The sequence below is a fragment of the Manis pentadactyla genome, chromosome 7 (genome assembly GCF_030020395.1).
Source record: "Manis pentadactyla isolate mManPen7 chromosome 7, mManPen7.hap1, whole genome shotgun sequence".
In the NCBI taxonomy this organism is placed as follows: Eukaryota; Metazoa; Chordata; class Mammalia; order Pholidota; family Manidae; genus Manis; species Manis pentadactyla.
In genome coordinates, this window is record NC_080025.1 from 79,235,254 (window position 1) to 79,256,480 (window position 21,227).

Below are 21,227 nucleotides of genomic sequence, written 5' to 3' on the forward strand. Positions count from 1 at the left end.
AATTTTGTGACTGGTCTTTGAGATCAAAATATGAAAATTTATCACTTCGTACACTGAGAGGGGTTGGAGGTGAGAACAGGTAGAGGGAGGGGTTTTCTCTTTGATTTTGCCAAACTCAACCCTTGAAGGGAGCCACATATGTATTTGTCCTATTTCTGGTAAGGATAACAGAGCTTTTGCTCACTTAAAAAAAAATTAGATTGCATGGATGGAGTTGACTCTTTCCAACTTTGAATGTCAACCTGTTGACCTACAAGCAAGACAAGAGACTGAAAAATGGAAGGGGACTTTTATGGAAGGAAATTTCAGAGACTCAGGAAGTTCACTGATTCTGATGCCTCTTCAGGAGCATGACTATAGTCTAAAAACTCCAAATTCTGTTCAAGACAGCTTCTTTCCCCAAATCATTACAATGCTGCTCAAATGTTATCAAATATCAGATACATGGGATATGGTTTTGGCATGAGGCAGAGCCAGAGAAAAAAATATAGTTGCCATTTCATACCAGTGTTCATGCCCAATTGAAACTTGGTATTACTTTATCTCTCACCATAAAGAACTGCCCAAAGTGTGGGGGATGAAGAGAACAAACGTATCCGCTTGCTAGGTTCCTGGCTTATCTAGGGCTAAATGTAGTTTCTCTTACTCACCCTGAACATGGTGCACTGAAAATGAGGGTACACATCACCTTGGAAGACCAGGAGACTATATCAATGCCAGTAGGAATAAAATCATCCTGCAATTGAAAACATACAGAGCCCAACAATGACAAGTATTATTGTCATTCACCATGGAACATACACAAGAGCAAACAATTCCATACCTTTAAAAATAGTTTATTTCCTTCTTCACAGACACATGAGCCTTCTGACCATTATTACACAAGGCACCACATATTAAATAAAAACTGGTATTAGAATATATTTGTTTTACATGATTAAGTGGATTTTTAAAGGCAAGTGGGTGCCAATTATGGGAGACCGGAGGGGATTAAGGTAGGTACCAGTAATGGGGGGCATGCATTTTTCCACAGTGTTTACTGAGACAGGCAGTAACCAGGACATGTGCATCATATGAGCAGGTATCCAAAATTAGCACTTCCAGGAGAGGTCTGCATCTCATGGTTTCTCTGTCTATAGAATAAAATGCTAAAGGACTTCCCTCAAGTACAAAGACTTCTCTCTCGTAGTCTTGCTAACAGTAAAAGACTATGATTATTAAACATCTTCAATGTGGTTTTCATTACAAAAAAAGATGTTTCACATAAAAGCTTCATAATATAATCCAGAGACAGAATTAGTGCATGTTTAAAATCTGAAGCCAGGCTGGCTATTTCGGATAATGTTTTCATTTCTTCCAGTGTTTTTTCTTATAAACATGCCCTCAGTTTCCTACCAGTTTAAACATTCATGCAACACTTCGCTCTGAGCATCACGGCCGCCTTTCAGTAATCTCTCTGGAACTATAACCCTAATCCCAAGGAGAATCGATCTAATTTCTATTCAGACTTGCTCCTTACCCCAAATCTTGTTCATGTTGACCAAATCCCAGAATATCAGATACAAAGGTCTGTGAACAGAGGCCCAAAGAATAATTATGAATTATTTCACAATGATCTTGTTAAGAAAACACACAGAAAATGAATGATTTCACCTATGAAAAGCCTTGATTTGAATTTACAGAAGAGATGGAAGTGAGAGGACTGAAGAACTGCTTTTGTTCGAGGTGGGGTGTTCTTTGCCACAGTCACAGCAAAGCCACAGCGATGTCTGGGGCTGGTCCTCCTATCGGCCCACACTGATGACCGCTGCCATGGAGGATGGCGGCTTGAAGAGAGGTAGGTAGAGTCCAAATTTGTTTTCAATCCCTGCAAATGTTGCAACTGCCAGTTTGTAGCCCCCAACGTGATCAGGATTGGGGGCAGGCAGTGTGATCCTGGATTTAGGAATTGGCTCTGATCCCATGGGTTTCCTAAGGAAGGAGAAAACAGAATCTGCGTTTTTATTTTTTTTAACTTGGTAAAACAGCATTCAAAAAGTGTTCAAATCTGGATTATGGTGAAGAGCTGTGTCTAATTCGAGTTAGCTGCACGTTCTCCTTTGAAATGAGTTTAGTAGCATGATTTCAGTGTTTTTCCTACATCTTTCGCGGTTCATCACAGGGACTAGATGTTGTACCTTTCTCAGTGATGACTGAGTATCAGCTGACATTTGGTGGCAGATTTACCATGATACTTACACTCCCCCAAAATCAATGTAGAACCATTGCTGTAATAATTCATACGTCAGCAAAGTCACACCAAACTGGGGTGAGGATCGAAACACACGAGCTTTGAAAAAAATAGGGAAATGACAGATAGAATCAGATTTTTTTTTTTTTTTTTTTTTTACCTGATACCAATGGCTTAGTTAAGAACAAACTATTTCCATACCAGCTGCTCCTTTCCACAAAGCTTTTGGTCCTTCTTCCCGCAGGATCTTCCTAAAGCAGTCTATCACTCCGCTGTAAGTGGTCTGGCCGGCCCGGGCGGCCACCTGCAACCGCGTCTTGATAACATCAGCAGGAGTCACTAAGGACGCCGCGGGCATACCTGCAGCAAACACAACGCGTCGCAGTCTGGTCACATTCTCACTATATAAAAATAACTGTGCTTTCAACTGATGGCCGTGGAAAGAAAGTGAAGCATCTGATGAAATCAAAGGCCTCTTTCACTGTCCTCTCCGGGGAGCCCCGCCACGACTATCTCGTGTGCAGCGAAGGAGGCTGAACATACCCATACACACTCACCACCCCTTCTCCAAGTTACCCGCCTACATCTGTTACATTTATATTCTTAGCTGGTACTGAGGAACTATTTATCAATGACACTACTTTAAGTGGTGAGTGGTTCAGAACCAATGGAGGTCTTTTTTTTTTTTGCTTTCCCACTGAAATCAGAAACGCGAAAAGTTATTAGGTTCGATTTTTCAGAGGTGAAGCTTATTATGTGTTTCCTCTTCGTGCTTTCCTGTGGCTGCTGGCAGGCACAGGAGGTGCCTCCTCTCACACTTTCGACCGCCTGATCCTCCAAACCCGGACTCTCCAGTTACACCAGAGAAAGACCTGACTGAGTGCTGACCAAGCATTCTGTGAGTGCGTGTGTGCGCGCGCGTGTGTGTGCTGGGGGTGGAGGCGGGGGTGGCCAGCGGAGGAGATTCCCGCAGGTAACACTATAGGGCTCCTTTCTCCTACGACTGACATCTCCAGAGAAAATGTTTGACAGAAAACTTGAAATTTATACTGGCTGATAATCAATGAAAAAGAACAACAACAAAACCCTCCCAGAATTACCAATGGGAAATTTTTCTACAGTCATTTTATCCAAAATGGGGCAGCCCATGTTTAGATTTTTTAAAAGCGAGACTGTGCTCAGAAGACACTGTCTCTTATGGTTTTATTACTTTTCCATTATGAACCTATTCCAAACCAAATTGGTCAAATGCAGATGCATAAATCTCCTTTGCTTTTTTTAAGGCTTAATAATTCTGTAAGAATTTCTGTCCAAACCAACGTGGTCTGGCTCACAACTACATTGCATCCTTCTAACAGACAGCTTTAAAGTTACAGTGTGTGCGTGTGTCTGGGAAAATCTGCATAGTACGCGTTTGGATTTATAGTCCTAAACTGTGTCTCTTCCTCTTCCATCTCTACTGAGCTCCTAAACATTCATCTTAAGTAACCTTAAGTTTTTATACAATGCATCACATTTTTGCATGTGAAAAAGCTCACTTTATATCCACTGCTCCACTGGATAAATCACCCTGGATTTCCTATTAGCCTGGAGGAATTGTTTTAGCTCTGCGCCAGGAATTTATTCTCCAACATAATGGAAGGAAACAAGAAAAATGCTTAGAAACCCACTGTGTTCACACCACCGATTTCATTTTACTTCCTGGTTTAGAAAAAGTTCGGCAAGGCTGTCTGTTTTAGACACGCAGTAAAATCCTCCTTACAGCAGTGAGCAGGCATGTGGGAGTGTGAATGTGAATGACACAAGCAGTAAAATGGGCAGAAAGTCTACTTGTTTTCATAAATAGTTCCTGGTTACAGAAAAAAAGGGAAGTATTGGGGGGCAGGCAGGGAAGAATGACAGTGATTAGTGAAATAAAAACACGAAAGGGATGAGTGAAGGTGTTTAGTAAGTTGCCTGGCAAAACTCTTTGGTGTGTTTGTGCATGTGTGCGTGCGTGAGGCAGGGGCTGGCAGTAGGGGAGCCTGCACAGGACCTTCATCCTCTCCAGCCCCAGCTCCCATCCTTCCTAGGTGGATAGTGGCAAGGGCTTACGAGGAAATGTGGGTGTCTCTGCAGACAGGGGATTTCTGGTGGGGAGATTTACTAAATCAACCTGGACAACTGCAGCAAGCCACTCCACAGCAAGGCCAGGAAAGCAGGCTCTACAAGGAAGAGCTTGGCCACCGGAGAGCTGCTATTTTTCAGACCAGGGTTGTCAAAGACTGAGCGAACTTGCTTGGTCTCCCCAAGTTTCCAAAAAGCGAAGGCAACACTGATTAAGAAGTCAGGTTATGCTTCAGTGATAAGGCAAATGGCGAGGCCTTGGGGGACCCACTTCCTCTGTGGCAGGAACAACTTCAAGTGCTCTCCAGCCAATAAAAAATTGTAATAACTCTTTAAGGGGGCCCAGAGTAGAAATTCATTTACAACACAGAGAAAGCATGACTTGCAAAATACAACTTTAGGGTGAGTCATCCTTGATTTTCTTAAATATCCCACTATATTTAGTATTTGTAAAAAGGGTGCTTCTTTGGGGATAAAAAGTTAGTATCTCTTTATTTGGGATCAAGCTTTAGAGTTTTACAAATCCCTTTGCATCTTTACCTGTATTATTTAGTTGATGGATCAGCTCCTAAGAGAAGTATAAAGATCCTCACTTGTAATGAGAAAATACCATGTTCTTGTCAGACTTTTATGTTGAGGTTTTATAAGGCAATATTATATTGATAATACATGGACGATGATGCCAATAGGCTGTGAAAGGATTTCAAGCTAAAATAGAACAGGAGGATATGAAGTGGAGATTCTCACACAAGCACCCTCAGAAGAATGGAACTGCAGAACTGAGAAACTGATTCCCCATGTATGTCTCGCTTACACAAGTCAGAGACTTACCTCCTGACCAAAGAACATCCCGCAAAAATCTCTCCTCATCCTCAAGCCAGTGAACTTGCTGCCTGGACTCTGGCTGCGCTTCCTTCTCTTTGCACCCCTTGCCGATAAATAGTCTGTTCCAAACCCTCACTCACTGGACCCACCTGTAGCTTAGGACAGCATGTGTTTCCCTATACTGCAATTCCTCTAATAAACTCGGTATCTGGTAATTTGAGATGACCTGTTTACCTCTTTATTTAGTTGATGATACTTAGTGAATTTTATTTTTTACAAGTGTAAAACATGCCACTCTGCTTCCAAAAGCCACTTTCAAACCCTGAATTCCACTTGGCCTGCCAGTAATCTTGCTGGATGTGCTTACTGTTGGTAATTGCCTGGTACATATTCTTCAGTCTAGTTTCTTTTTTGATTTTCCCTTGTTACTGTTTTCACAAACCTCAGGTAGTTTCACACCTCATCTAATAGGACTGGTTTTTATCAGAGGCATTGAATCCATTCAATTGTGGTTATCAGACTGATTTCTGCTATCCTATATTATGGTTTTCATTTTCTCTGTTTCTAGTTGTTTCCCTTTTGATCTCTACCTTTTTGACTAATTTACTTAAATTTGGTGCATTTGTAATATAAGTATAATACTTAAAGTGCATATAATTAATGAGCATTTACATCCTTCACAAGTGAGGTGAGGACTTCTACACACTTTGACTTTTGTTCTTTAACTGTCTTCCAACAACTGTTCTTGTATAAAAATATACATACTGAAGTCAGCAGTTATTTAGACCTACTCTTTAAGTTTAACTTTTGCTGGCTTGGTTTTGTATATCCCACATTTTCTTCTTTCTTAAACTCACCTCAGAGAAGTCTGTGAGGCATAGGCTTTGAGTTCTGCCACAGGAGAAGTGAACTTAGATTTGCCCTGCCTCTGCCACCTATGCCTGGGAATGCAACCCAAGGTCAAGACATCTTCTCCTTGACATTTTGACGGTCATCTAATATGCAGATGAGAAGTCAACTCCTATTTCTGATTTGTTTTCTGTCCTCCTTTCCTCATTACTTCTCCCCAGGGACCCCCTATTAAACAGATATTAGACCTCCTGGATTCATCCCGACCAAGTCTCCTAAACTTTCTCTCATTTTTCAACTCTGTATTTTTGCTCTATATTGTCGAGTTGTTTTTTTCTTTGCATGACTTTATTTTCCAGATGTCTAATTTGGGCTTTGATCATATCCATTCCATCAGTGAGACCATTCATGGATTTTTAATTTTGGCAATCCTTTTATTAATTTTCAAGAAAGCTTCCTTACTGATTATTCCTTTCAAAACATTTCTAAGGACCCTAATTATAGTTCTTAAAAGCTCTCTTCTGTTCCCTAAATTACCTGTTTTCTCTGTAATTCTTCTGTTTACTTACCTTGTTGTTCCTTCTTGTCTGAGGACCTCTGGCTGTCTACTGATATTCAAGTTCAAAGGCTAGACTGATTAGTGTTATGCAGAGCTTGACCTTAGCCTGGGTCAGTTCTCCTAAACGGGAGGATCATCTATGGGCTTTGTGAATGGGGGGAATGCCTGTTAACTGGGTGCAAGGGGCTAAGGTGGGGGGACCATCCAAGTCACTGATACATGGAGAGCTTCACATGGAAGCAGAAGAAATTATTTTATAATCTTCCTGGGAAGAGCTGCCATTAGTTTATTTTCTGCATCTGTGGTTACCTTAATTACATCTTGCCCTGCTTTCTTATAGTTCCATTAAGGGCAAGTGGTCCCTTTCTTTTGACTATAGCTCTCAGCTTTAGCTTGGATTCAAGTGTTGCCTGAAGCTCCACATAAAAAAGAGGAAAGAGAACCAAGCCCACCTTTCTGTCAGGAATGCAGTTCTTTAACTCTTAATGATTTACCCTAACCACGCCCCCCTCCAACCTGCCCCAGGCATTCTATTGTTCACTCAGATTAAAATTCTCTGGTTCTGCTCTTACACTGAGAGGAGTTTTTCTTGCAAGTGTTCTGGACTGTGCACCTTTCGGTTCAGTTTCAGAGTCAATCTGGTTGTTTCCTGCCTTCTGAGGGCTGGGGCTAACATTTTCTAGTACTGAAGAGGTGGTTTTAAGATGTATCTTCTGACATTTTAAGGTATCTGGGAGCAGAGGTGAGATGGATGGATATGCTCCGTTTATGACTTTGAGTCAAAGTCATTATTTTTTTTTAAGGATCTAAGAATTGCTGTTGAATTATCTTAAGGTTTATGTCCACATATGTAATTAATTCATTGTGTTAATAGTACTTCTCTACTAATTTAATTCTTCTAATATGTTTGTGAAAACATCATGATAGTCACAAACATATAACACTTCCATATCTGTGTATTCAACAGCTTTTAAAGAGTATTTCCGAATTACAACTTAGTTTAAACTAATTAATTCAAAGACAAGATGACTGTTACTACTAGTCTGACTTGTTCCTGTATCTCATCAGTCTGACAATTAAAATCCCCGGGTATCTTAGAGAACTCCATAAAATTTGAGAAGTACTACATATCCTTTACTTGATATTATCCATAAAATCCATAACGAAAATGCCTTTCATTACTCTAAAAGCAGCATGTTCATTACGGGGAATTAGAACTTGCCTTCTCAATTTCAAGCTCCCTTTAGCTCTCGTCTTCTGACATACTGAGGTACCTCAGCTGCTAAACACAAATTCAAGCATCAGTCTTACTCTGCCCTGTGAAATAATGGAGTAAATTCCCCAGTATTTAAAGATATTCCCAGTTTATAACTAGACACATAAACCTAAAAAAAAACTTCCATATTCTATAGGTTCTGAGGTACCAACAACCACCTCTGTTAAACTATTACTAAAGCAATTTAACTTCAAGTTGAATCAAATATTTGGAAAAAAGTAAGACTGTACTTACTGAATAACTGAAATTACCATCAAAACATAGAAAGCATGATCCATCTTAGTCCCAGGCCCATCTTATTTATAATTGTTCAGCAAAAATATATGAATTCTGTATAGGAGGTCAATTTAAATATAAAATATAAAAATTATATGTATATAATTACATACTTTTTATGTACAAAAACATTTTCTATAAGATAAAATTTATAAAAATAGTCACGTGACATTTCTGTCTTATAATAAGTAAGTCAGTGGTCAACTACTATTTATACAGCTTATTTTGAGATAAACTTTCCTCCTTCCCCCTAATGACAGCAAAGATAACTCTGGCCCTGGGATACCCTTCCTGGGATTCCACACACACTCCATCAGTGTCCCCTCTCCCGAGGAAATGCCTTTGCTTTCACTGGTATCCACAAAAAGAATGTAGGGTCCTCATCTGCCTTTTACCCACCAGCCATGTAGATGTGCATTTTGGGCTTGCTGCCCTTCTTGATGAGGCTGCTCTGCACACCGTCTGGACCAAGTCTTCCTGCTCCGTGACACTGAATTCAGCGCTCTGGTGGAGCACGCCAGCAAGGTTCTGCACTGTGCAGCTGGGCACACTTCCCCCTCCTATGATGTCTGTTAACCGCTTATCACTGCACATAGATTTTTCTGTTCTTCCTATAGCCAAATACACTACTAATCTTTCTTATTCATTATGATAGACTTTTAGGAATTTTTATTTGGATTTGCAGTTGAATGATCATTTGCAAATAATGGTTAAGTTTCATTTCCTCTTCTCTAATATTTATGTCTCACTTCTTTTTCTTATTTTGCGACATTGATTAGAACCTCCAAAATAAGGGTGAAAAAATAAGAATGATAGAGACATCCTTATCTTCTCCCTAACTTTAATGAGAATGGCAGTTGTGACATTTGCCATTGGCTACTGGTATCTCTTATTAATAAAGTAGCTTATTTCTCATTCAGTTTATACAGATTTGTGGAACACAAAAGACTGTCAATCTTTGTAGCTGATCTGTTCTTTGAAGGAAAAAAACAGTGAAAGTCTGTCCTCTATTTCCCCATCCTACAAGGGGAAGATGGACAATAAAATGAAAATAAGTGTTCTATAGTAAGTGTGGCAGCTAACTCCCAAATGGCCCTCAGTGATGTTCACCTCTTGGTAGTCACACCTCTGCCTCTGTATCCTTTCCTTGCACATTACATAGGGCTCATCATGTAACCAATAGGACAGTGTAGAAATGAAGGACTGTGGCTTCCAAGGATGGTCATAAAAGACATCATAGCTTTTGCTTTGGTTTCTCCCCTCCTACCTCCACCTCCGTGCCTCCCTGATCTTGCTGCCGTGTCAGCTGCCATGTCATAAGGACAGCCAAGGCGACCTGTGGAGAGGCTGTGTGCCAAGGGACTGAGGCCTCCTGTCAAGGCCATGTGATAGAGCCCTCTCAAAAGTGGGTCCTCCAATGCTAGTCAAGGCTCCTAGAGCCCTGGGTGATGTCTAGACAGCAACTTCATGGCAGACCTGAACTGGAGGCATTCAGAAAAATGGCTCCCAATCCTCAGAAACTGATAGATAATACATGTTTGCTGTTTTAAGCTGATAAATTTTTAGGTAAATGTCATGCAACAACAGATAACTAATATAGAAAGTACCTGGAAAACAACTCTGAAAGATAACAGGATGGCTACAGGGCTAAAATAACAGCAGCTGGGGGATGTAAACTAGCTCAAACTTTCAAGGTACTTTCTTAGATCTTTATATCTATTTATACCTATTCATCTACAATAATCTTGTGAGATTAAGAACTATTTTAACCCCATGTACAGCTGAAGAAACAAACAGAGAGGGATTAAATAACTCATGCAGATCACACAGTTGTAAGTGGGGAAACTGCAGTTTGAACTTGTGTAGTCTGATCCCACAGCACATGCCGTTAACCATTTTGCTTGCTAACCATGCTTCAGGTGTGATATTAAGTGAAAACCACATATCCATGTGATCACAACTCTGTTAAAAACCACTCAAGAGGAAAAATAATTAGCAAAACTGTTAGTGATTATCTTAGAGTCATGGAATAATGGACAGTGTATTCTTATTTACCTTTTCTGGTACTTTTCAAATATTTTACAATGAGCAGTATTATTTTCCTAATCATAATAGAAAAAAAAGAGGTAAAAAAAAACAGAAGGAAGAAAATAAACCTTCAAAGAGGAAAAAACCCACTGGTAATTTGTACAGCTCTGGTAGCATTGGATTGCTTAGGAAACTCCTACCCAGAGATGAAACCGCTCCTGGGTAGTTATCTTCTCCAAGGGAAGAGTTAAAGGTGATATTTTTGTCATGTGAAGAAAACAAGGCTTGGAGAGAGTCCTAGACTTTGATCTAAGCTCTGATACTTATCTTCTGATTTCACCATTGATTTCTGGAGTAATTTACAGATTCTCTTGGATTCAATGTAACACTGGCTAACATTTGTTGAGTATTTACCATATGCTAGGCACTTTGCTAAGTCCTTCACATGGACACTCTCCCTGGAGCCTCATGTGCATGCTCTGCAGGAGGTACAATTATCACTGTCTCCATTTATAGCAGAGAACACCTCGCTTAGGGAAGGTAAGGAAGTTGCCCCAGGTCCTGCACTATGAAGTAGTATGTTAATTCTCCCCAGTAGGTCCCACCTTACTTCAAGTACCTAATTTGAAATAAATTGTACTGTAACTTTATGGTTCAAGAAATATTATGTACACATGTGTAAATTACATATAAGAGACACAGTGAGTTAATGGCTGTGGATAAAATGAGAGTTCCTGTAGCCAGGATTCTCACCTGGCCCTGGTTGACTAGCTCACTGCACAGCTGTGGGCATTACATGGCTGTTGACTCTATAAAAAGAGCTCTTCCCAGTGCTCTGGGCACAACATGGTGGCAGGGCTGCAAGGCTGCAGGAGAGCAGAGCAGAGGCTGGAGTGGTGGCAGCGCCGAGGACAGAGGCCCAGAGGATGGCTGTGCGGGATGGCTGTGAGGACAGAGGGGCCCAGAGGACAGCTGTGCAGACAGAGGGGCCCAGAGGCAGAGATCGCCTTGCTGCCTGCAGACTCGCTCTGAGTCAGCGGGATTTTAGTGACTAACCTGCCACCTGGAAATAAAGTTGGGTATAACCGTTTCACCCCAAGAACATTTTGCTGTCTATTTCTTTAGTCACACTGAATCCATAGCGAACTTGCCCGGGGCTGAAACCCATTGGCAAGACAATGGCCAAGTTGTGATTAAAACTAGAAATGCTATATTCTAGTCTTGAAATAATGATTTCTTGGTATAGTCAGAGTGATTTCATGTAACCAGCGTCCCTGAGCAGCCAGGGAAAGACAGCCCTGCCTCCTACACCAACATCACTGCCCTGGAAGAACAAGGATTAACTAAGAACTAAGGAGGAGCTCTGTGAGTTCTCGCTGCCAGGGGCTCCCAGGCTTCAGGCAGCATGCAGGGCCCACAGGACAGCAAATGACTTCTCAAAGCAGAGGTGTGCTCTCAGGAGGCTTAAGCCATCTATCTGCAGAAAACAACACTGGGATCAGAAATGTTTGGGTCCAGGCATCCCCTGACTGCCTTAGGGTTTGTAAACTCATTAAATGTCTGTCACCACCTGGAGAGCTAATCCAGATTGTTCCAGTTTTTAGTGTCTCTGGACAAAGAGGGGCATGAAGGAGTGAACTGATTCCTGCTGTGGCTATAATCAAATTTCCTCTAGGAATTTACATTAGGATGTAGATGCCAACCTCTGTATCTTTTTTCTATCGATACTTTCACTGTAGCACTAAAAAAACTTAAGTCAGTCACTTATCTCTGGGATTCAATTAACACACACGTACCCTGTCCCTATAACCTTGCACAGCTGGAGGAATCGATTATCTAATCGGTCTAAGTTGTTTCTGGTTCTACTACATTTCTTTTATCTCAATGATAATAACTATTGCTTAAATTCTGGATGAGTTTTTATGTACTATTTTGGGTGGACACCTTTAAGGCAAAAGAATTCAAATTTTTAAAAACTTCCAGCTGAACAGTTATCACTCTTATGCTAGGAAGTCAAACTACTGAAATCATAATGGAACTTGAATTGTAATCCAATACCACAAAATGCGCCAAATTTTAATGAGCTTTCCCTGTAGTTCAAAAATGAAGCTTGTCTAATCATCTAATCTACCAGAAGATTACTTTCTTTTCCTTTCCTTTCAGTAGCTATTCAAAGCAATCTAGAGCCATCTCGAATGTACCCTGTCAAGAGCTACAAGCAAAAAATTCCAGTGCAGTGACCTGGGGGTGGAGGAGCAGAGCTGTGTGGGGCACACTCACCAGCTACCGCTCCGGCTAACAGCAGGCTTCCGGGGCTGATCTGCCCATCTTCATTTGCAAGGGAAGCCTTCACATGAGCATAGCAAGGGAAGTAGATGGCCGAGAAAGGAATGTCCCGCAGAAAGCATGCTTTGGCACCCTGTATGTTTGAAAAGGAAGAAAAACCACATGAAACACATATCCCATTGAGAAGATCAAGCTTCTTTGGAACTTACTTCAGAACAAAATATTCCTGGAGAAGACCAAATTTGTGCTCACAAGTTGAAAGGGGAACAGGAAAAAAAAACCTCTGCAAGTAACATATCTGAATTTTGTTTTTAAAGATACAGCTGATTTTATTGTGTGGTGTGAGGACAATGGGGCAATTCTCATTTACTCTAACGGTGAGATTTCAATCAGAACATTTTTGGAACTCTGCCTGCAACACCCTTTTCAATCCCTACTGATAGTTAGGTCACATTGTATTAGGTCACATTGTAAGGAAGGGTTCTAAGAGGATGGGCAGCAACCACCAAGTCTCTTTGTTTATACTCTAGGAAGTAGACAAATTACACAGGTGGCAGGGGAAGGGGTTTGTTCTTCTTACTGTTTGAGATTCTGATGAAAGTGTTGGACTCCTTCCCAGAAAAAAATTATACATACGTAAAAAATTACATACCTTTGGCAAGGGGTTCATGGATCCCCTAATTTATTCCGATATATACCCTGACCACCCCAGGGTTTATGAAACATTGACGAATGTCTGTGCTAAAGCTGAAAATATTTACAATAATTCCTACACATTTAAGAGCTGTTTGTAGAACAATCAGCAGCTAGAACAAAGTCTTCACCAAATTATTTCTGGTGCTGAAACAATGCTGTGGAGAGGCCCTGAGAATTGATGTATACCCAGAAATCTGATACAACATTCTAATGAAAACAAAAGAGAAATATTGCATTTTAGGCTGGCTAAATGGGAAGGAAGTCACCCCTTTCAACACTTAATGATTTAGTACCACTCTTCTCACAGATTTCGAATACCTAAAACTTTCCACTGAATACAGAGATCCTTCAAAGAAAATAATGAATCCATCCAGATTCAACAGATCTAGAGCTGAGCCCAGTGACATTTACCCAAGGTCTAGTGATGTTGGATCTTGGGCATTTTTGCCTGATCCTAGGCTCCAATTTGTCAAAGCTTCTGAACACTACACATCTGTGACCACAGCCTTTGCTTTTCTGACACCCACGTGTTACTCTTGACTCAAACTGAGCTGGTGGGTAATAATACCCTTAGTCTTTTTCATATGAACTGCCATTAACCTAGCTCTACTATAACTTACTGGCCGCCTTAAACAAGGAACATAAGCAGTACTTTTGTGTTTCAGTCTATTAAATGTCATCCTACTTTGGCCCATCCTTCCAATCAGAACAAATGCTTGGACTCTGGATTCTGTCATGTTGGCTATTCCTCTGTCAGCCTGCCCATGGATGTGTTAAGATGCCTTTGTCCATTTTGTACAGATATCCAAAAAGAGGATAGAGCCACATCCGTTCTGCTAGTCAGCCCACAATTCTGTGTCCTGTCTCCCCCAAAACTGTTAAATGCCTAACTGAAAAGAACCACAAGCCCACCCTGAGAATTCTTCATTTTATATATGTGCAAACTGATGCCCAGCACAGTCTATCAACTGCACATTTATTAATGACCACTGGTTGGCTTGCTCAGGGTACCCCAGCCCTTTTCCCCTCCCCCACCTTTTTCAAGGGGGAAAAAATACAGCACAGTCCCAATAGCCTTCTTGTACAGCATCCAATCCTTTCCCTAGGATTAGTTTTTTTTTTAAGTTGTAATCCAGGTAGTTACTGTGTAAAGGAACACTACTGCCATTTGTTTCTCTATTTTCACTTCCTTTTACTTTTACTTATTTTGCCTCCAAACCCCTCTATTCTGCTACTTGCCCATATGCCTAGAAGATAGTCAAATTACATGCCAAAAAACCTACCCAGATTAAGATCAATTTAATCTTCTTCCCTCCTGGCTCCCTCAGTATAGTAATAAACATTGCTATATTACTGACTTGCTGAAACAAATCACTTTGGAGTCATTCTTTTAGGCCGATTCAATTCCTTTTCCCACAAATCTTTTTCTTTACTAAATCTATTAGTTTTTACTTTTAACCTCACCTCCCACATCTTTGTATCTTAGAACCAAACTTCAGTCTATATGCTCATTTTTTTTTTTGCTAGTAATATTTTCCCTACAGAATGTTTTTCCCTGATTATAAAATATTAAGTGTTTATCACAGATAATACAGAAAAATATTAAAAGTTTAAATTGCTCTTAATTTTCCTCAGCCAGAAATAACCACTGCAACTGCTGTATGTGTTTGGAGCATTTCCTTCAGCAGGAATACTGACAATTATCTCACAGTTGGGACCATGCTCCTCTGGGTCTGAGATGTGCCTTTGCTTCTCCTTAAATTCATGGTGTGTGGTTTTGTGGGGTTTCTGTGGGGGCTGGAGAGGGAGGCACAGTATGGTCTAACGTCTCTGTCAACCCTCAGCCATACTGCCTACATTTCCTTTCTATTTGTTTCAAAAACTCTACCACCACCTGTGGTCTTGGCTGTCCAGTGGGTTAGGCCTGGTATTCTCACCTTTCTCAGAGCTTTGTAATGACATCACTTTCCCATTTTGCCTCCCCTTGGTCGGCCTGATTCCTCTCAGGTACAGCTACTCAATGCTCTATTCATCTGGTCAATCAAGGTACACCTATCACTCTGCATCTTCTTTGATGATCGCTAAGCTAGGAACGTCAACTTCTTAAATACCACCTCATTCATTTAAACCCCAAATACCACTCTTTTCACCGAGGATCCTTTAACTATAAGACAGACAGGGAGTGAATTCCATGCGGATCCATGTTGTCTACACTTTCTCAATGCGGTTCTGAGTTTTCTTGATGCTCTTACACTGGCGTATGTAGATGCTGCCTATTTCAGAGGTAAGTAATCAGGTAGTACAGTCTGATTTAACTTAGAAAACAGTCAGCAAAATCTCTGGCTGTCCCTTGAGGCCTAATACATGTTCCTGAAGGCACTGATTTGGCTTTGCCAACTCTTACAGAAAAAGAACACAACTGAAAGAGAAATGAGAGGCTTTGGGGGATACTGTTGTTTCTGCAAGGAAAAATCATTCCTTGGAAAAATATATTAGAAACCAAAACCAAGCTTTTAGTTTTTCAAAGAAATAAATATAATTTGCTGGGGATACAACAGAGCTTAGGAGGATATAGTTGATAGTTTTGTAAATAAGGAGAGAACCACAACAATTACTCCTATGTACCTTCAACACGATCAGAAGGCCTTGGGAAGACATCACCTGAAATTAGAAACACCCTGGGCCACAAGAGGAGGAGGAAGGCCATGCAGAGCAGCTGCTGGCTTTCCTGGGGAGCGCCCCCTCCTTTCCTGAAATTGTGACCATAAATCATGTCTCGCTGTGAGAACAAGTGCCCTGTAAGGGGGTGATATGCTTTCAGAGATGTGAAAACAGCTCCAGGTGACTGAGGAGAAAAATGGCTTTACCAAAATACAAATAAAAAAGAACAAACCTAAGGAAAATGCAGAACTTCACTGTGAAACGCTAAAGGAAACATGGTTAGGAATATGTTGCATTTTTCCTACTGGGGATTAGACAGTGTGGTCAAATAATTTATGTACACTACAGCAAATGCCAGACTAGGTAAGCGGTTCTTAGGTTTCTGAATCCTTGAGGAAAAAGGAAGAAAGGAAGTCAAGGAAGAAAGATAACTTGTGGAACAGCCTCAGCAGCAAGTAAACCATTTGAAAACTCAAATTTCCACTGAGGTATGACAGACCTCTGGTACAACCCTCCCCTCTGTGGTTGGGTAGCAGTGTGATAAGCAATGGGAGATAGCGATTCTGAATCTTCCTTGTCTCTCAAAAATGCCAAAACAAAGGTTGCCTTCTTAGGGGTGGGGTGGGGACCAGCTCGTTAGGAATAAATACGTAAGACCTGTGAAAGTTCATGTCAAGGGCCAGCTGTGGTACGAATACAATGGATGGTGGTGAGGAGGTCTGTGCCTCCCTCCGTCTCTGGAGCTTGCCCTCTTCCACTGCCCAGCACTGCAGCACCTGCTGAGGCATCTCCCTGCAGCAAATCACTCTCCTAACTCATGGCCCTGGAACCCCATCCCCACCCCCACCTCTCTTACACACCAGGCATCAAAGCTCAATTCCTAAGGAAGGCCAACTTTGCAAAAGGTTGGAGAAAAAAAGACTTATTAAATTTCCCTGGCCTCCTTTCCCCACCACTTCCTTCAGGTCTAAGGCACAAAGGCAGGTGCCAATTTGTAAGGCTGCCCCAGGCAACACCTGACCTCCTGCTCAGCACAATGAAAGGGAGACAGGATGTGAAAAGGGCTTTTCAAGTTCCAACAGTGAGAATGTTTCTCTCCCAGATTCCCTGATAAATCCTTCACTATGTGCTGCACACCCATTCTCCAGTCCTACATCAAAACCTAAACCTGTTTGACTTGAATTCTACTTGCCCCACGTACAATTTTTACTAAGTGACCAGCCATTCTGAACAGGCAACTTTACAATGAGGGGAAACATTCCATGCTGCCCAGGAGCCTGCGTCAGCAACACGAAAATAATTACTTTGGCCATTAAAAAATTAATAAATTACAAAGTGTGTGCCACCTAAAATAAATCTTTAAAATGTCCTTGCCCTGCATAAATCTGGAAAGAAGTAAAGTAAAAGCTAACCTTTTCAAACAATATGCCTTCTCTCTCACTTACCAACTTTACATTTCCCTGTATGGCCCTGGAAGATGACTGGTTAGCCAGAGACGGGTAAGATTCCTCAAGGGAGGAACAACCTAAGACAGGCACAGTCACAGGGGGGCCATCAGGTGAGAAATTGGGGATCAACAGAGGTGAGGCTTAGAACCTCACCCCCCATGTTTTGAGAGAAATCTTCTGCATCCGTGGATGTTTTGTTGCCCTTGTCTAGCTTGGATTAATACTTAGCCTATAGGCACACACCTGATCATCTACATTTGCTTTCTTACAGTACTAAACTATGTTTTCTACCTTTATCTTGCATCTACCTACCACTTCAGCATTTTATTAAAAATAATAATAATAATAATAATAAGGGAGAAATGTGGGATTCACATATAAATCAAGTATAAAAATCAAACGAATATTCATATCTGACCTGATTGTTTATAGTTCATAATGCGTGATCAAAACTGAAAGTTTCTGTGATGACTGCCCTTGCACTGTTCACAATGTAAGAACTTGTTCGTTGTGCTTCAGAAGATTGGAGAATGATGAGAATTAGGCTTGGGGTGGATTAATGATTGTGCACTGAGTCCCCTGTACAGAATTTTATTGTTGTTAACTGTTAACGACCATTTGATCAATAAATATGAGAGAGGCCCTCTCAAAAAAAAAAAATGTCCTTGCCCTGAAAGAAAATGCCCACATTTTCCTGCCTTAAGCCTTCTCACTGGTTCCCTGGGCCGCCCTGCCCTCACACACTCTCTGGTTGGCCCCCAGTTTCTTTTGTGCACACAGTAAAATCACTTGGGGTCGATTTATAAATGCAGAATGCAATCGTCTAATCTCTTACTATTCACTAAACACTCCTCACCCAAAGAGGGAAATTACTGCTTTTTTTTTCTTCCTTTTTTTAATAAAAGGCCCACTGATAACAGGTAGGAACAATAAAAAGCAACTCCAGGGAGACCTGTATGTACATACATAAACTAGAATCAAAACGCAGATCTAGTTGAATTATTGACTTGGGCTCTATTCCCATCCTGTATCATTCTGAAGGCTCTTCAACATCACTCTCTTTAGGGTTTAGGAAAGCTTCTCCCAGGGTAGGCCTCACTTAACTTCAAGTTAATAGACTGCAATCGACACAGGCCAATTAGTCAGGCTGAGAGACGCTAGCCACAGTGTCACCATGGCAAAGGGGTTATTTATTTTGCTTCTCCTTGTGTGATGTGGACACTGTGTTGAAAGCCCAAGAGAGCTTTAATCAATTCTTAAGTTGCTGGAGTCATCCACTCAAGTTTATTCGGGCAGCTCTGTCTGGCATGAAATTGTCAAAAGATAGAACACAACAGGATGTGTACCTTGTACACAGGCTTACACACACACACCCACACACACTCTCTCTCTCTCTCTCTCTTCTTTTAAAGCTCCTTACCTTGGATGGTATCACACCTGCCCAGCCACTCTGAGGAAACAAAGCAGTCCCAAAGGATGGCTGCTGATAAAGAAGTCAGGGACAGAACAGGTCTTTTCACATGCTGATTCCTGCCATAGTTGTAGGTATTCTAGCTGTACCTGCAACTACAGCTCTAAACAGACCATTTCTAATACAGGGGAAGGTAATTACACTCACAAAGGCACCTCTGTGTCAGGGTCGGGCACCAGGAGCCAGCAGGTCTGGGAGACGGAGGCTTAACAGAGACTCCTGCAGTGAATGCACATTGTATAGCACGGGGGAAAATGCCAGACCGGGGGACCCTGCAGCATTCAAGACAACAGTGGTGCACCTTGTCTGAGAAGGTTATTTAATGCTGCTGGCACCTGTAGTCAGAGCCACCCCTCTTTTCCTACCTTACAGGTTTAGAATTTATTTGGCATGTATAATTGTATATTTTGATCCTGGAGCTACAAACAATGGGCAGCATGTCATGTCTTGATCCCTTAGCATTTCTCTTGGTTTCTCAAACCAAACAAGTTAACCCTGTATACACAGCTTGGCAGCACCTCGCCTGCCCAGCCAAGAGACAGTTAGGATTAGGCGCCTTGGATTTGAACAGGGTGTTTCAGCATCTCGCTGAGAAATATCACTGCTGCCAAGACTTATTATATGACTGTGTCATTGCTGTTAAAATCAAATAAGCAGCCAACAATTGGAGACTTGATATCAGTAACACTGAAATCACTCCAATTTGAATAAGAAATAGCAATGCCTATTATTTTTCATCCAGGGACTTTCAGGATTTCTCCTTAACTTCATTGCAATTCTAACAAAAGCATGGCAACTCAAGATTTTTTGGTAGGAAATGCCACTGCCGTGTCAGTTCTGGTTCTCTACTCTTCTACTATTGTACATGCTTTGCCATCAACTCTTTTCATCATTTACAAGGTTTGGAAATCCAGTTTTATTAGACAGAATTTTAGTCTCTAAGCATGTCACCTTCACAAAGCTAATCTGTAAAATATGTCCTTGTTCAATTTTTCTTTTCTTTCTCTTCTTTCCCCCCACTTTTCCCCCCTACCTATTTGCAAGTTGCACAGCCTACTTCTAGTCTAAAGGTTTTCACCCTGGAAATTTCAACATGCACACTTAACAATCTTTGTTATCTTTACCTTCCTCATGTACAATACTTGCATTTTAGACCACTTAAATTATAAGCAACTGCTCCATCTTATTGTTGTTACATATTTTACTTCTAGTTTTAAAAACATTAAGCATTATAATTACCAGTTCATATATACTTAAATTCAGGCAATGTTATATGAAATATCAATTCTTTGCTCTACTTCAGCATTCCTTGTTGCATCTCAAAACAATCATTTGGAATCACTTTCCTTCTATCTGAAGTACATTCTAGAATTTCCTTCAGTAAAGGAGCTATTGGTGATATATGCTTTCTGAGTTTTACTCACCTAAAAATGTCTTTCTTTTAACCTTGCTCCTGGAAGTCATTTTTATGGGGTACAGATTTCTAGACGGAAAGGTTTTTTCCTCCACACAGTGAAGATCCCATTCACATGTTTTCTTGGCTTCTACTCTTTCTAAGCTGGCTGTCACTTCAATTGTGCCTCCTTTAAAGGCCATCTGCTTTTTTCTCTGGCCACTTGACAGCCTCTCTTCAGCTTTCATATGCAGCAGTTTCACTATGATGTGTCCAGTCTAGGCTATTTTTATTTACCACTCTTAGGATTTGTTGTGCTTTTTGAATCTATGGATTGATACCTTTCAATAAAATAGTTCAGGAGAATTTTCAGCCATCTCTTCCTTCCTTCTGGTTTTCTCTTATACTTACTAGACCATCTCACACTTTACTCTGTGTCTCAGTGTCTCTATTCTGAATAATTCTCTTATCTTCCAGTTCTCTAATTCTTTCTTCAGCCAGAATTTTGAAATGTTGTATTTTTAATTTTAGTCACTATAAGTATTTTTACTTTTTAATCTTTTAAAACAAACACAAGCATTCATTTTATAGTTCTGATAATTTCAAAATTTAACATCTCCGTACGTTTAAAATGTTTCCTGTTGTTTTTGCTATCTCTTCTTGAAGTGTCTTATTTTCTTATGTGACTTGAGATTTTTTATTGTGAGCTGCTCATTTTTCTTGGAACATTATCTGTGAAAATTCTTTAAGGTCTGGACTGATGGTGGGTTCCTCTTGAGAGGATTTGTTTGCCTCTGTGAGGTACCTTGGGGAACTACCAATTCCAGAGTACTTAAAAATAAATTCCCAGCCTGAAGATTTTCATATTACCGAAGAAATGGAAATTTAGCCTACAAACTCATGAGAAACAAGTTTGGAGTTCCTGATTCTTGGAAAAAGGTTTTTCCCTTCCCCTTCTCTCTCCTTCTCAGAACCAAAGCAAGTTTCCTTGCTGCCTGGGACATTAGAAGGGAGCATTTTTTTAATTCTCTCTGAGGTATGTATAAGCCTTTGAGGTCCCAGCTTTATTGGGAAGGAACTTCTTCAGGAGCAGGAATTGGATAAGGCAGGGGTGGTACCAAGA

The 21,227-nt window shown here is 40.8% G+C and overlaps 1 protein-coding gene across 6 annotated transcripts in view; it reads right to left on the minus strand.

Annotated features, from left to right (window-relative positions):
• Positions 1-820: 820 nt before the first annotated feature.
• SLC25A13 (solute carrier family 25 member 13) overlaps positions 821-21,227 on the minus strand; it is a 187,147-nt gene continuing 166,740 nt past the window's right edge. For all 6 annotated transcript variants that reach the window (XM_057504541.1, XM_036894452.2, XM_036894453.2 and 3 more), the window contains 4 exons: positions 12,430-12,568; positions 2,432-2,590; positions 2,239-2,329; positions 821-1,971 (listed from right to left, as the gene is read on the minus strand). In XM_057504541.1, coding sequence (XP_057360524.1) covers positions 1,785-1,971; positions 2,239-2,329; positions 2,432-2,590; positions 12,430-12,568 — 576 coding nt within the window. In that variant the 3' untranslated portion in view covers positions 821-1,784. The remainder of the gene's footprint in view (positions 1,972-2,238; positions 2,330-2,431; positions 2,591-12,429; positions 12,569-21,227) is intronic.